Consider the following 16,567-nt stretch of genomic DNA (forward strand, 5'->3'; position numbering starts at 1 on the left):
TCTGAAGGATTATCTTTCAAACTTTCGTCCAGTTATAGCTCACTACAACAACTAGAGACATTTCCTACAGAAGTCGGTGCCAAAATCCCCTTTGATTTCAGTGGGAACCTAGCATTTTTCACCCCTGGTTCCTTGGTCTCTAGTTTCTCGACTTCAGAGAAATGCAGCTTTGGTTCATTGTCTGTACCCTTCAGGAGCATTATTTCCTGCACACATCTATGGAGAAATACTGTATATCTTTAAGCTTGCTTTACTGTACACATTTAAGTTTGCTTGTAGTCTTACCTTAGAGCCACAGCAAGACATTTGGTATGGAGACAAGGCATTTGGTATTTGGTTTCCATGGGGATCTGGATGGATTGCAGAGGAGCGCAAGATACTCACAGCCCTGGGTGAGGGATGTCCCCTGGTATGGGACTGACACCTAGTGTCACCAGGAGAAGAGAGCCCCAAAACTTTTCCCACTCCTCCTCTGGCAGAGCAGAAGAGCCAGAGCCTTCCTCGTTGGGAGTAGAAGAGTATTTTACATTGAAATCAGACATTTGTTCTGCAGAATGCCCAGGAACTAAAGGGAGATGGCTTAATCTGACTGCCATAATAAATCCCTCCTCCATGCCCACACAATTTTATATGTGTATGTAAATGCATGTAACTATATATGCACATTTGACATGCTTCTCACTGTCTGGCTGGGAATATCAAACAGAGGAGCTATTCCTCCTTAGAAATCACAGCACCCGAGTCCTCGTGAGGAAATGAACCACGTGAGCAACTGGGATGAACGGCATGGGCTTGGTGTGACATGGCTTAGCCTGGTTTCTGCCCCTTGGCACCCCCATTGGCATGCTGACCAGGGCAGGACTCTTCTCAACTGACCACGTTTCCTCTCCTTTCTGCTGACCATCCTTGGAGACAGGGTATGGCACCGGCCTGCTGCATCCTCGTGAGTAACTCCACCTTCTCACAGACTTAAAGCCAGTGCGCTATTCACAAAATCTTTTGGCTTTGTAGAAGGGTTATTTCCAAATGTTTTTATTTTCTTTAAATGTAATTTGCAAAATCTGCAAGACAAATACGTGGCAAATTTGAGGTGGAAATTCTCTTGTATAAATAAGCTTGGGAGTATACCTAGTGAGCAAAATGTGTAATGCAAATCACTGTCTGGGAATGTTTTATACGATATGAAACCTTTGCTTCAGAAAACCAAAAATGATCTCTGTTGCAAACCTAATTTCTCTTTCTGGGCCTCAGAAAAGAAGGTATCTGGTAATGTATCCAGCAAACAATTCTGACATTCATTTCAGCTCTACAATCCAGTCATTGTAATAGAAAATAGACTGTACAGGAAAATATTACTTCATGAGCCTCATAGACTTAGCCCTATACAAGCAGGCATCAATTTAACAGAGTTTAGAGTTAGGAAAAAAATTGGCATAATTTCACTTTGCACTTGCAGGCGTTTCAAAGTGAAGAGTACATCCGCCATCAGATAGTACCCAACACAGCAAACTCCCCAGCCTAAGTTGGAGATCACCCGCATTTGTCAAATACTGGAATTTTCCTTCTTGTTAGATGCTGTGTGAGTTCGGGTTGTCTGGCTGTTGGCCCATGCCCTGTGTCTTCAGGAGGGACACATTCTCCTGTTGGTATAGCTATACAAGGATTAACGTCTCTGGTAATAGGCATTGCCATCTGTTCCCCTTCTCCCTCGTTGGGTCATCTCTTTTCACACCACTGATTTGTACGTGCCCGCAGAACAGTATTTAATAATGAATGTTGATTGGGGTGAGATGTCGAGATGGTTTTGGGGTGTTAAGGCACAGAGCCTACATAGGCTTGCCAGCACATTGACTTGGTGTTCTCCTTCCAAGACAGAAAGCCTCTCAGTAGGGTTGAAGTTTCACATTATTCAAAATGGAGCCCACAAGGAGAACTCACAGTGTTTTAGGTGTGCAAGACATGGTGTTTGTTTGCTTGCTGGCATCATTAATTTCATCTGACAGAAATACCTCATTAAAGGTTGAAAGTCATCGCAACGTAAAGCACTGAGGGTTACAGTATTCTGGGGATTTATTTTAAACCCAAATATTTTCCTGTGTATGTGTATGCAAGTCATTAGTTACTTCTCCAAGTTTACTCAGCTGGTCAGATAGATGAGGAGACTGTCTGGGTAAGACTTTTTAGGAGTTTTGTTGTTGAGTATCTGGGATTGGTCATGTTAGTGCAATGTTTTCTGTGAGAGCGCTGATTTACAAGGAAAACAACACAGAAAAGCAGGGATAAAGTTTCTGGCAGCTCTCTCCAGAGGAAACCAGTCCCTGATACATTCACCACAGTAACAGCTCCATGGCTAAAAATACCCCAGCTTGCCTCGACCGTAGAGGTGTTTGCCCCTTTGACTTCAGGGACAAAAATGCCTGTGTGCTTTGTTGACTGGGTAATTATCTTTGCAGGAGCATTGACTGGCCACTTGTTCACTGATGGCGTAGATCAGTAGACAGAGTTGTCCCACAGGGTCATATTTCATCAACCACCATGACTTAAGCCTGTGTAGTTTATTACTCAATATGCTTCTTGCTGAGCTGGGTTACAGCCGGCTGGATGCCTGTGAGATGCCCTCACCCTGCTTCCCTGCTGTCATGGCCATAGTTCAACATCAGGCAATGGGGAGGGTTGAGAAGTTCCAACCCCAGCTGAGACCATTCCCAATCTGATGTCTTCTGAATAAAAGGTGATAAGAAAGCAGTGGCACAAAGTAAAATGCAAGGACACTTGAGCATAAAAATGGATTAGGATAACAGAAGATACTGACAGTCTTTCAGATATACTGTAGGTAGAGAAGCTCAATGTCTGTATGAAAATATTTATTAAGCTTTAATTTAAATATACATCTACTGATATCACAATCATAAAAAACCTTGCCCAAAATCCTTATTCAGAGAGAGGAGCCTGTGTTGCTCGTTGAGTGGTGCTAGTCTGACTATTGATAATGTTGGGCTCTGGAATGCAAACTTGTCTCCCAGCTGAACTACCTGGAGGTGTTTTGGGAGGTTACAAGTTTCTCTCTTGCCATACCTATTTAGCTATAGCAAAACTGTTGAAAGAAGCATGCCATGTGAAAATGCATTTCTATGTTGAAAATAAAAAACATCCTCTTTTTTAAGTCAAGCATCTTACTTTTCCTCGTTCTCCTTGGCTCCATACCAAAGCTGTAGGAGGCAGAATTACTTAATATCCATTTTAGATGACCCACAGAATAAGATAATGAGGTGTATCATCTCCCTACCAGCTGCAGAGTGATTAAAAGAAAAAAAGGAAAAAAGAAAAAGAAAAAAAAGAAACTGCACAAATGTGCTCATGGTACACACAATTATATACAATTAGTAAATAGGAAAAGTGCAATGAACTGCTTGAGGTTCGTGTTGCATAGATAGGAATATCAAAAAGAACCCCTAATTGCAGAGATTTTTTTTTTCAGAAATTGGTCACAGTGATGTATTTTTAGACTTCATGTTTTAAATACTTTTATCTTCCACAGTATCTTACAATGACTAGACTTTAGTTAATATATAATTATAGGAAAATCCTTATGCAAACACCTATTACATGTAGGCTGCTCTGTGGTTCTAGAGTTACTGCAGGCCTGCAATTGGCTTGAGAAATTGCAAGTAGAAAATGGCAAAGATCCTTTTGGAATCATTTGAGCTTCATCTTCTCACTCAGGCCACCTGTTAATACACCATGTGCTCTTGCAGCTCTTGAAGTTGAAGAATGAGGAGACTTCCATTTCTATTTCATGTTTCTGTGCTCTCTTAGACCTTTTGTTCCCTAAAGTAAGTGAGCACTTTGTATTCCCTTCTGGGGTGATGTGGGGAAAGTTAATAAAGATCGTGACCAAAGGGTGGTCATGGGAATGGTGTCCAGTCTGAACTTGGACTAATTAGAAGATTACCTGCTAATGGTGTCTGAAGAAAAGGTCCCTCAACAGCCATTTTAATGAATTCTCATATATAGCTGTGGCCAGGGACTTAAAAGAAAAACCATGTTCAGCACAGAAGTCTGTTTTTGTAACTGGATTTCCCTCTGAAATCGTGTCACTGCAGAAGGAGGCAGGGAGATAGGCTAGAGACGGACCGGTGCCATGATTTGGAGGAGAAATGATGAAGAAAGGACAATGCTCTTCCCACGGATCGGTAACGGGCTGGCTGCATGGTGCAGCCTCCTGAGGACCGCCCAGCCAGGGCAATGACAACACCACAGCAAATTCTGAATATCCCCCCCAATGACAGCGGTGTGGTCTTCCACAGCGTTGCAGTGATGTCAGGGAATTACCGCTGTATTCTGCACCGCCGATGTATAGAGAAGGAAGCCAGTGCTCAAATATTATATCCCCATTAGTTCTTCGTGACTAATGTTGTTACAATGAATACCAGAGGAATTAGTAATGAATACCCACTTACTGTAAAGTGTCGCCAAATATATACTTAACTTGTAATGCCACTGGGAGCACATATATAATTTTTGTGTTTGTTATTATGTAAAAATATAACTTTGAGGTCTCATTGGTCTAAATTTAATTATGTAATGGCATAAGTTAAACTGCATGAAAGATATATAATTATAGGCTGACTTTTCTATCTAATACTATTAGCTGATCTTACAAAGCCAACGTTTTCCTTCTGGTTTAGTTTTGAAAGGTTTCACTTGCTGTGTTTGTGACCCAAAGCGAATGAAAGTTTTGCATCAGAAACTAAAAGTCAGAAAACGCTTATAATAAAAGAAGCTCTGTTTCACTCTTCCTCTCATAAATAATATGAGATTAAGACGTAATTGATTTCATTCTCCCATGATGTATACCACAGTACTTTCAAATGATTTCTCAGATTTCCCATTAGGAATATTTATTTTTCTTTATAAACACCCCAAAATATGCTGTTCTCCTAATTTACTGTCCTAGCGTTTATGATGATGGATGTTGCATTGTTTTGTGGTTTGCAGAGGGCTAGACAGGAATGTTAAAAATATATGACTTCATAATTTTTAGTCTGGGTTGAATACTGTCCTCTTGTGAGACATGTGAAAATTTGTGGGTTTTTTTCTTTTGTTTTCAGGGAGACAGTGAAATTTGCAGCAACAGATCAAAGTGCTTATTCTCAATGTCTCGTCCGAAGTTTAAAAAACCCCATATTTAATGAGTTGTTTGTAATATTTAAAGAGATTTTAGCACAGGAAACCTTCCTGCCATGCTCTCAGCAATGTCCTGTCTGAGAAAGGGATCCTGCTGGAGAATTGTCACTTCTCAGAATAAGTATTGAAATTAGTAGAAAAGAGTAAAATGATGTTCCTTCCACCATGGGAAAGCAAGGATCTATTCAAGGTGGTCTGAAAAATAAGGAGCTATTCAGGTCCTCAGGGAGAGGATATAGAATGTCCAGAACATAGGCCCAAATTACTCTGGTTTGGACGTTTTCAGGATTTTTCTGTAGCAGGCTGCTGGGCAGAAAAACCTTGGTGCTGCTTCCTACGTTGCAGAATTCCCTTCTCACTACAATAAATCGGGGTTGATCAACAGCAGAGCACCAAATGGGAAGAGAGCACAATCTTTTTTCCTTTTTTTTTTTTTTTTTTTTATTTTGCAGAATATTATTTCCTGTCCGGTAGCATTAACCAAGCTGGGGGTTCTCGCTGTGCACTGCAAGGGACAGCGGGGCTCATCAATTACTGCAACACGTTTGAGTAAGAAAACAGCAGCACCAGAACGAAAAGTGGAGTTTTAGGGCTGTGCAGACATGCTGAAGATTGTTTATTTATTTATTTGCTATTTGTGAAGCTAGGTATTTGGTCATGTGTTACTAAACCAGAAGAAACTTTAGCTAGCGTGGGGTTTTCTCCCTCCTCCTGGAGTAAAGGCTGGAAGAGGAAAATGTCAATGGCTAATTCGGTGCGGGGTGAAGCGGGGAGCTGAGCCCTACGTCCCCCGGGATGTCGGGGCTGTTGGGTCAGGGTGCTGGGGGCCACGGGGGTGCCCCACAGCAGCGAGGGTGCCCCAAGGGAGGCTCAGCTATGGGGTGGGGGGCACAGGAGGCTCAGCCGGCGGCGGTGGCTGTTCTCGTGGAGAGCTCTGTGTTTGCATGACCGAGGGTTTATGCTACAGGAAAAGAATGTAACTAGGGACTGTGTGAGGTTTGGGTTTTTGTGTTTTAACTGCTGAAGAATTTAGGGGGTTGCTGTTGTTGTTGTTAAGGTCCTGTATCCTTGGAGCGGTGGGTTTCTTTGTTTGCTCTTGCTTGAGCTCCTCTTGGCTTTTTCACCCTTGGCCCTGTTACAGCAGCCTGCAACAGTCTCTGTGTAGTTTCCCTATAAAGTAGTATATAGAGCTTAATCAGCATTATAGCAGAGCTTACTCCCCTGCTTTGCTAGAGGAAAGGAGCTGTTTTCCAAAATGATGTTGCAGTGGAGGGGAAGGACAAACTGGGCAGAGCAGGCAGGAGGGGAGGAACGTGATGAGCACGTGCCACTCACCGTCAGCCCTGCTGTCCTTCTTCCGGGTAGAAATGATGCTAGCAGGCAGTGTTCACCAAACACGGCTTAATGGAAGGGGCTTGCTCCCTCGGATTGCGTTTTATCCCTGAGACAGACTAAAAATACTGCATCTCATTTATTAAATGTATAAATAACTTCGGGATTGCTGTGTAAATTTTACTTATATTTGACTATAATAACACTTTATCATGCAAACAAGGTAGGGGTTGGTTTAGTTTCTTCTCTGGCAAAAAAAAGGTATCTAGAAACATTTCAGGTTTGGGGTTCTGTGATCCATGATAAAATTAATTCACTACTACAGCTGCCGGCTGTAGTGGTTCAAGGTTTTCTACAAGTACAACGGACCATGTCACTTCAGATGGCTCACAGATAGGTCTCAGTAGGGAACAGTCTCCACTCAACAAAAACCCAACTTTGTAAGTGTGTCCCTTGCACGTCTGCAGCAAGGGAGAAACTGAGTAAATCCTTGGTTCTCAAAGTCAGGAGAACTCCATGCCTGTAATTAAACTGAGCTCTGTTGAACGGCACAGGCACCAGCTGGGCACCGGGAGCCCGTCCGCCCGGACAAACAGGCAGACCCCGGCCTCGTGGCGGGCGGAGGGGAGATGCGAGGTCTGGCTGCAGAAGGCGCTGGCTGGTTTGCCCTCTGCTGAGTGCTCCCGCCTGCACCGGCAACTTCAGAGCTTCGGGGCAGAAACGGCAGGTGAATTTGACATTATGGTACCTTTAGGACAGGAAGAGAAAAAGGTCATAACCAAAGTAGGGAGCTGCAAGGGGAGCGGAGGGGAAGGTAGGATATATTCATTGATAACAGAAGGGTGAGATTGCTGACCTTGCGTGCCATTTCGTGGGCTCAATGACTTGGTTCGGATTCACTGTGCGGCTCAGGACAGCGTGCCGGCACGGCAAGGCGTGCTGGAGTGCACGCTTGCCGGAGATCCGGAGGATGGAAACATACCCTCGTAGACTAGGAAATCTATAGAATGCAACTTCTCTCAAGTATTTGCAGTAAACAATATTTACAGCCCGTATTTTATTTCAGCCTGCAGAGCTGATGGAAGCTGTTCTCGGGAGCATGCTATTTTATGTCTGAATGTTGTGACAGAGGTCTATAGCGAAGCTCTGCGGCTAAAGGTCACGCTGTACTATGCTATATCTGCGCCTGTTAATTATAGAGGACTGTAATCTGCCACTGCAGTCGCAGTTCAGCTGGATCTTGATTTTGTGGAGAGTTAATGAAGTGAGGGAGGACTGGAGACACAAAGTCTCAGCAGCTGGCTAGGGGACACACGGATTTCAAAGGGAAAAGCTTTTTTGTTTTGTTTTGTTTACTCAAAGAAGCAAAAACTTCAGCCCGGAGGCCCCAAAATTGTAGATCCCTGTAGCTAAGCCCAGGCAAGTCTTCACGCATTTTGGCACATATGGGAATAAAAGGACTTGGATTTCTGGATAATACTTGATATTGTGATCACAGTGAGGTTTCCTGGATATCCGAAAGGAGATCACAGCTGATCTGGGAAGATGTGAGAGCAGTGTTGCAGAGGTGCTTTCTCCCCACCAGGACCTCTTCTCTTGAAATTGTTCAACTCTCTGAGGTGGTTTATCCTCTCTTTGGTTAACTCAGGCTGTAACGCAGCCTGGGATGCAATTCCTGCTCTAGCAGAGAAGGGTAGTTGACATATCTTTCTTTTTCTCTTTTCTTTTTTCTTTTTTTTTCTTTTTCTTTTTTCTTCCCTTTAATACTCCATATCCTACAGCATACCATAATCCATCTCGCAGGTGCCATATAGTTTGTTACTGTGCCTTCCGTCTAATGTCACAAAAGCATACAGTATCATAGTCTGGAGGTTTTAGACTTAACGTGTTCTCTCCACTTTTTTTTTTTTTCCCCACGTTGTTTCCATCAGTCACTAATTCCTTCTCAAAACTCCCTCTGTAACCAAAGTGAAAATAATGGAAATTGGTGTTTCCCTCAGTGCCTCCTCCTCCTTTCTGGTGTCTGTACTAACCCATATGTTATGCTTGTTTCCAGGTAAATTATTCCACACTGGTCTCTTCCGTATTGCTCTCTTCTGAATTGACCTTTTCAGTGCCATGCGAACTAAAGCTCCTGCATGAATTAGTAATTTGATAACCAGAGTCCAAGCCAACTGTCTGTATTGTCATACAGTCAAATACTAACTGTTAAAAATCATGAGTGCTCTTTACATCAAATTATTTTCATATGTAAATGCGAACTGAAAGTTAAGCTACTTCAACTTCACCCATTAAAGTGACACAGTGACACAAGTCAGAGGCAGGTATGCGAGCTGGAGAGGAAAGGATGCGTAGCTGTAGCCCAGCCTGGTGACTGCCAAGAGGTAAGGATTAATGCAGGACACATTCCTGAGCACCCTGTGAGCATTAGCAATTCTCACGGTGTCCTGCCGAGAGGCGCGTTAGATGCAGTGGAAGGACGTGCCTGAAGAGGGGTCTGATGATAGGATCTCAGAGATCCTTGTCACCTCATTCCTCCGTCTTTCCTCTAGCCCCAGGTGACCCACAGCCGCAGGGTGAGATATTTCATGCACACATCTCAAAGCACAGGGATGCTGCAGCAGGGGGATCTGTGCTCTTCCCTTTGAAGGTAGTGGCTGGCTTGCTTTTCCTGCAGAGCAGAGGCTGAGGCTTACAGCCAAGTGCAAACTAAACTACCAGCATATGCCACCCTCTGTCTGTAGTAATAGAGAAGAAACATCAATGTGTTAGGTTTTCCTTTCCCAAGGAGGTAATAATGAAGAGCAAAAAGGCTATTTAGCTGTTCGTATGCTGCTGTTATTGCAGGATAGCCCTAAACTAGCATAGCGTGGAGCGCACGCTTTGGAAAGAAAAGCTACTTGTGGTTGAAGTAAAGGAAAACTAAATACGTAGAGCAAGAAAGATGAGGAGAACAAAAATGAAGGGGGGGCGGGGGGAAGCATAAAGAAGCAGGAGCAAGAGATACAAAGGTAAAGAAAGTCCCAGAAGCAGTGAGACACAGAACGCCCCTATTCCTCTTCCTCTGACAGTGCTAAAGAACAAAGCTGGGAAGGATGGATGGAGAGCCATCGCCCGCGGGAATAACCTGGAGAATCGGGATTGTGGCCCCCTTTGAAGCAGCCACACAACCTGGATGCAATTTTCATTTCCTGCAGGGAAACTCAGCCTTGTTCTTCTGAAGTGGATAAACCAAGCCTCGTAAAACTAATTGTGGGAGGTGGTTTGACATGAGAAATTAAAAGTCAAGGTTTGGCCTCTCTTACGCACACAGCAGTGAGGCAGGGGCACTTCAGATTAACTTCCCCTTTCCTTGAGGGTTTTTTTTTCCAAAAGAGTTTTGAAACTGCTGTGAAATCATACTGTTGTTCTCCAGAGCAAGAGGTAACTGTAATTCAGTAGCATTCCTACATGGATGTCATTAATAAAATATTCTGGGCTCTTTTGTGATAAACTATCAATTTATCAACTTCAAGCCCATAAAATTAGTATGGTAAAATCAAATGTTCCTTTCTGGTTAGTTTTGGGGAGGAGGAGGAACTCTGCTAATATCTAGTTCATTCATGCTAGTGAATGACCAAGATATAATTGGCTCTACATTCTCCATTAGTGAATATTGTTACTCAAAATAAAAACACTACCTTTTAAGTGAAAAGCCATGTGGGATTACCAAAACTCAATGTAGAAGTCTTTAGTTCCCTTTGACTGATTTTTTTTAATGGGGAAAATAGCTTCAAAGAATAAAAATGTCTAAATGACTTTTATGGTGGCCTGCCACAAACGAATCATCCGTTTAATTTTAACATTTTTAACCAATGTGCTGTGTGGAGCACGTACGCCCTTAATGAGATAGTCAGTAGAGTTCATTAGTTTTTGTTTTAAGGGATGAAATGTTGCTGATTTTAGCTGTTAAAATGTAATCGATAATGGGTGACTAGGGAACATTTAGTATTTGGATATTTAAAGTTATACATAGGATAATCCTCGACTCCTTGCAAGGATAGGGGCTTTCTGGGAATGGGAATGATGAAGCAAATGTGTGCTGCTGAGGTGAGACATGAGGGGTAAGTGTAGATAGAGTTCAAAATTCCGGGCAGCTGGAGGTGAGTCCATGGGTCTAATTTTGGGCAGAGGGGTACGGGGAGAAAACAAACTTTTTACCTGTGAAGAAAAGCAGCCGCTAAGAGGCCTTTCTGCGTGTGCTTCCTGATCCCAGCTCTTTTCCAGGTGTATTTGTGCTGAGATGACCTGACATTGCCACTGTTCTCCTGGGGATGTGACTGCTGCCCACCGGGGTGGTTCAGAGATGCTCTCAGCCGCACGAAGTGGGCATGGCACAGGGCTCCAGCTTGGGAACCGCAGCCTTTTGCACCCACTGAGTTTCTGCTGGCTCATTTATCCTCTGAGCTGGGGAAAGGCATGGTCCGGATCACCGTGAATAGTTACCAGCCTCTGCTCCAGGACAGACCCAAATCTGTGGTTCCAAAATCAATTTTTAAGTGGGATTGCACGGTGCAGTGCCTGCTGATGTACAGAAACATGTTAGGCCAGTTTTGCCAACTGTTTCATGCACAAGGGACACGGGGCCAATCTGCAGAATTAAGTATCAATATCCAAACGGTGAGATTTGGGAAGAATCTTAATAAATTAAAAATAAAATTGCACAATAAAAGTCTGTGAGGATTTACAGGATTAGGTTCTTTCTTTCTACTGCTCTACAGCATTCTGCACAACATGTGGGCATTATATGTATTTTGGTGGTACGTTAAGGAATAGATAATCTGTATTTGGTTATTCTCCCAGACAGTCAGTAATAATCATTTGAATGAGGAAGATTTTAAAAAATGCATCTGGCAACTCTGTGGGTGTGTTGGGGTGGGTTTTTTTCTGTTTGTTTGTTTTCCTTTCTTTTCTTTTCTTTTTAAAAACCCCACAATATGAACTAAGTTGGAGGCACCAGAAACAACTCCGAAATAATTATGAAACCAATAAATAATCCCTCAGCTCTAACGTACGCAGATGACTTTCCAGAGGAAGCAGCCAGGGTTGTGTGTGCAGCAGAAACGGGGAAACCTTGGCAGCCGGGGGGACCCCAGAGCCCCCCGGACCCGCGCGGTGCTCGGCGCTGCCTGCGCGGCGGCGGGCGGTAGGACCCCGCGGAGGGGCGGCCGCGGAGCTCATTTGTTCCATGGTAAGGAGCGCGGGGAGCGCAAGCCAGCACGGACAGGCTGCTGTTACTGCAACGGTCAACAGAATTTTCCTTGCCAAAAAAAAGAAATAAAAAAATCCAAACCTCTTTAAAAAGAAAAAAAAAACCACCAACACAACTTTCTCCCCCCCCCCCCCCCCCCCCCTTAGAAAGCAGAGCCCAACTCATCAGCAGCTCATGCAGGAGCAGGAGGGGTTTTGGAGTTAACTGCATGCAGGAAATCTCTCACATCCTGAGTCCCAGCTCGCTCCTCTCTGTAACTGTATATTATGGTGCTGCTCTCCAGCCCCAGCTGATGAAAGTTTGTCTCCCTCAGTCTGGGCTAAGATGTCAAAGCGTCTCCATGCAGAGCAGCAGCGCTTCCCTCCTCCGCACCCCCCAGCCCAGATTTCCATGCTGCTGCTGAGCCTCAGCTGGCTCTTTTTAGCATCACCCAGAGCTCAAGGTAAGTTAATCATACATAGATATACTTTTTTTTTTTTTCCCCTGAAATACTTCCTCACCCTACGCTTCATTTTAAGGGGACGAGCAACGGAGCACTGACTGTAACAAAGTGAGCGCACCCAGCAGCACTCACTCGGCTGCGCGGGGGCCGCTTCCCCGGCCGCTGCCGGCGCTGACTTTGCGCCCCCCCGCCCCGCTTCTCCCCGCGCTGTCCCCCCGGCCTCCCCCGCTCCGCTCCACGCTGCGGGACGGCGGCGGCGCCTCCGCGGTGGGTGTGGGGGGGAACACACGGTGCGGGCGTCCCGGCCGGGGACACGCGGAGCCACGCCGGCTGCGGCCGCGGAACTCCCGCTCCGCGGTGTGAGGGCTTCCAAGCCGTTGGCGGAAAAGCTCCGCTTTGCAGCCCCCCCCAAGTCCCGCCGGCGTCCCGGCCCCGGGGGTGTGGGGGTGTGGGGGTGTGTCTGGTGCCGGGGACCCCCGGGGAAGGGGGTGCCCTGCGGGGTCCCCGCTGCCGCAGGCAGGGCCCGGGGAGCAGTTATCCCCTAAGGGTCCCCTGCCAACCGCCACCCGCGGGCTGGGGCTGAACGCAGGATTTGGGAGTAGTGTCAGAGTCTGGACTCAGCTTCCAGCCGGGAAGAATTGCCTGAAAAAGCCGAATAGTGATGGTAAAAGTGTCCTTGCTGGGTAAAAAGTTTACTTGCCATTACGGTCATTCAAAGTGAGCACAAGTTGGGGATCGGTGGCTTCAGTTTTAACGATGTTTTGCAGCGCTGGCTCTGTGGTATCCGTGTTACTGATGGGGGAAGAGCCTAGGAAAAGTGACTTGTCTTTTCGTACAGCAAGTCTGGGGCTTATTCAGGAATCACTGGAGGGCCCAGGCCCTGTCCTCTTCATTAAGCAGCAGCTGACAATGCATATTTTATGTGAGCGAGGAAGGGAGATTCTCTCGTATAAATATATGTAACAGCGGTGAAGAGTGCGTGTGTCCCTATGTGTTACTACAAACTCTTGTCTTGGGTCTTTTTTTTTCATTGTAACTTTAAACTTTGTAAATGTTTGTTTGTCTCCAAATTTATGCACAGTGACTTTCACTGGGACTTCGGCTCTGGACTTGCTAAGAGAAAGGTAGATATATACTTTATCCCGTGTTAGCGAGCACATTGAAATCCTAGGGCAGACAGAGCAAGTTGTTGCATTTAATCGAGCACCTAGGTTTTATCTTAATGAATTAACAGAGGTTGAAGGTTTGCTTTGTCTTTGTGAGGGGTCTTGATTTCTTTTCCTCAACATTTGTGTTCACGCCAAATCAGCATATGGGGAATAAAGGCTGCAGAAATTCTCAGGTAGATGAGGAGAAATAGGTCCCCGGTTCCCCTGTGGCTGTTCCCTTTGCATGGGTCGAGGGCTGGTTGGTTTGGGTGCAGGCAGCGCGTACCCCTTCTCTGAGCCCCTGTGGCTGGCCAGGCCCCTCCATCTTTTGGAGGTGTGCTAAGACCAAGGGTAAACATGGCTACACATCCAGGAAAGCTTGAGGTAAGATGCTTCAAGCATTTGCATATGACAGAAATGAAGAAATAAACATCCCCCAAAGTAGTTGTCCCTACAAGAAAATAGGAGGGCAAACTGTAGGTGACTCAGATCCAGCAGACAGATGAGAGAAAGGAATGGTAAGTGGTGGTGGAAATCCTGTCACGTGCGTTTTGGGATTCCCTCAGAGCCAAGCTGAAGCTTTAAGGTTACATTTGCACTGATGAATTAAGCTCTCTGTAAAGTCTGTGTCCGCTGCTCATCTTTATGGTGCCCATCGTTAGATGTCTAAGCCTGAGCAACAGTGGTGCTTGCTGACCCTTGCAGCTCAGCTGGGTTTTGGGTTTGCCTTGCTATGTCTCTCCTACTCCTCTGCTTTCCATAACACGTCTATAACTTGCTCTTTTGCATCGGCAGCCAGAGTGCTCAGCGAGCATCCTCTCCTTTAATTCCATTTTTTCCCTGTCAAAGTAGAGAACAGCTTTAGCTTTGCCAGAGCATGTGCTGCTTTCTTGGTCACAGAGGTGCTGAAAGTTACAGCCGCGTGCTTCTAGACCCGGCGAAGCTGCCCGGTGACGAAAAGTCCTCTTAGCTGTCCTGGCACGCGTCTCGACTGGGCGTTTTGAAGCTTTGCAACTTCCACCTCAGCTGGCTTTACTGCTGCGACTGCTCTGGGCCCGGTGTTAGTGATCTGAGGTGCTGCCAGGACATCCTAATCCTTACATAAACACACGCTCAGTGATAAAGACAAGTTTAAGTTACGATATGCCTTGAAAACTGGCTTTGAAATGTGATTGTTTTGAAAGGCAGGAGACGTGCATAATGTGGGACTGCCCAAGTAACAACTCTAATATTAAACAGGAATTACCAGGTTATGAGCTAGACAGCTTAAAAGTAGCCTTGCTGCTCACTTTTGTTATGAGTTTCCTTTCCAATTTTTATGGTTTTACTATTGCCATTTCCAGTTTTCAGCATTGCTAGCTCTTGGTTTCTGGCTAAAGGACCTCATGGACAAAAAGGAAAACCAACTGAAGTGCCAGCCTCAACAAAGCACAATTAGCTTTGCTATCCTGGTGGAGGATGGTATCTAGTAGGATAAGATCTAATCTTAGAGATTTAGTCAAATGCCTTAAAATCCACATTTGTATAAGCTTTTTTGCAGAGTCAAGGCCTTCCTGTATCTGCAGTGCAGAAAATGAAAGTGATGGTGTGTGAAGTTAAACTCCAAATTAGTGTGCGCGGGGAAACTCTTACATCTCTTTTAGATATTAGGTGTTAGCTGGAAGAACAGCAGAAAAATGAAAATCCTAAAATTGCAGTCCAAAATTCTTTACCTTCAATTAAAATAACTTTTCTGTCAGATTTTATTTTTGTTACTGATTGTAATGGAAAGAGATTACAGAAGAAGAAATCTTTCCTTGTCTCTTGCTTTAAACCCGATCTCTCCAACTCACTCTGTGTTTTAGAGCTCACTTTCAAACACTGTCTTCTTTCAAAGTGTTCCAGCGTTTGTGGCAGATATTTACGGTCTGTGTATAATCACCTTCTTGTCTGACGATTATCCCTATCAGGTCCCCTGCAGATAGCCTGGCATGAGCTGTCACTGTCCGTGGGGCTCCATAGATCCGTGCCAAAATACACCAGCTGAGGATATTATGCCCATTCTTCAAATCATGTTCGCATCGTTAACTCTCCTGCTCGCTGGGGAGCTGCTGGGCTGTTCGCTGGTGTTTTGTCGGGCTTCTCATCTCTTGCTTTCCTTGAGATTTTTGGAAAGGTCCCCGTCCAGCCGCAAAGAGCATCCTTGTACTAATGATTGACAGGCTACGTTTTGGGCGGCTTTTCATCCTGCTCGCAGCGCAGAGGCTGCCCCGGTGGCACTTTTCTAATGACGTGTGAGTGACTGCAGTGGATCAGGGCTCTGTTTATCTGGTGCTTCCACTCAGGCTGTCAGCCATTGATCATGAAATTCAGTTTTAAAAAGGCTGAATTCATGTAAATGCTTATTTGGTCCTCCACCAGCCTTGTTCAGACCTCGCATATCCTAATCCTGACAGATTTATCGCTAGCGGTCCCTATGTTTCTAACATATCTCACGTTGCCAGTGCAAATTGTCCAAGGAGTCCAGCTGGGCTTCGTTTTATTAGTATTCATGTGCATCCTTTTGGGCAGCACCGTTTGCGCTCCAGGGCTGCGGTGTTGCATGCGAATGGCGAGCGGCACGCTGCGTTTGCCAGGCAGGCAGCAGGGTACGGGCAGCGCGGGGCGGCGGAGCTGCCCGCACGTCCACATCCAGGGTGTTTTAGCAGCCCAGCTTCTGCTGGGGGTGCTGCCAAGCCTCCTGTCCGAGAGCCTGACTTTTGGAGACTGCATCTTTGAGGGCTGAGGGGGTGGGGTTTGTCTTGACTTTCGCTGTGAGATTTGTAAAGCAAGAGGTGACATTTCTAGGGTGTCTGCAGTTGGCTCTGAAACGCTGTTACGTGGCCAGGCTCTGCTGCACCAGCAGGCTCTCCCCAGCTCTGCATCTCACGCAGCATCCAGTCCTGCTTAGGATGCCAGGCCCTTCATGCTCTTCATATTGGAGATATTTTTTTATTTAATCCCTTTTTCTGATGGCTTTTCTTTTTCCTCTACAAGTTCCTGTATTTTACTCTACATCATCTCAGATTTTGTTCTTCATGTTGCATGCACATTGTACTTGCATTTCGAGTAGCTTTCAGGTTACTCCTAGGACAAACATGCATCATCTCCAAAATTTTGTACTACTAAAGGCCTAAATCGCACCTGCAGAGACTTCTCCTAGACTCTGCTGAGTCTCCGGGGCAAATC

General features: G+C 45.3%; 1 protein-coding gene across 1 annotated transcript in view; it reads left to right on the plus strand.

Moving 5' to 3' along the window:
- Window positions 1-11,992: 11,992 nt before the first annotated feature.
- Window positions 11,993-16,567, plus strand: part of ADAM12 (ADAM metallopeptidase domain 12) — a 182,687-nt gene continuing 178,112 nt past the window's right edge. The window contains exon 1 of the mRNA XM_054832687.1: window positions 11,993-12,212. Coding sequence (XP_054688662.1) covers window positions 12,095-12,212 — 118 coding nt within the window. The 5' untranslated portion in view covers window positions 11,993-12,094. The remainder of the gene's footprint in view (window positions 12,213-16,567) is intronic.

Source organism: Grus americana, chromosome 7, assembly GCF_028858705.1.
Source record: "Grus americana isolate bGruAme1 chromosome 7, bGruAme1.mat, whole genome shotgun sequence".
NCBI classification, from domain to species: Eukaryota; Metazoa; Chordata; class Aves; order Gruiformes; family Gruidae; genus Grus; species Grus americana.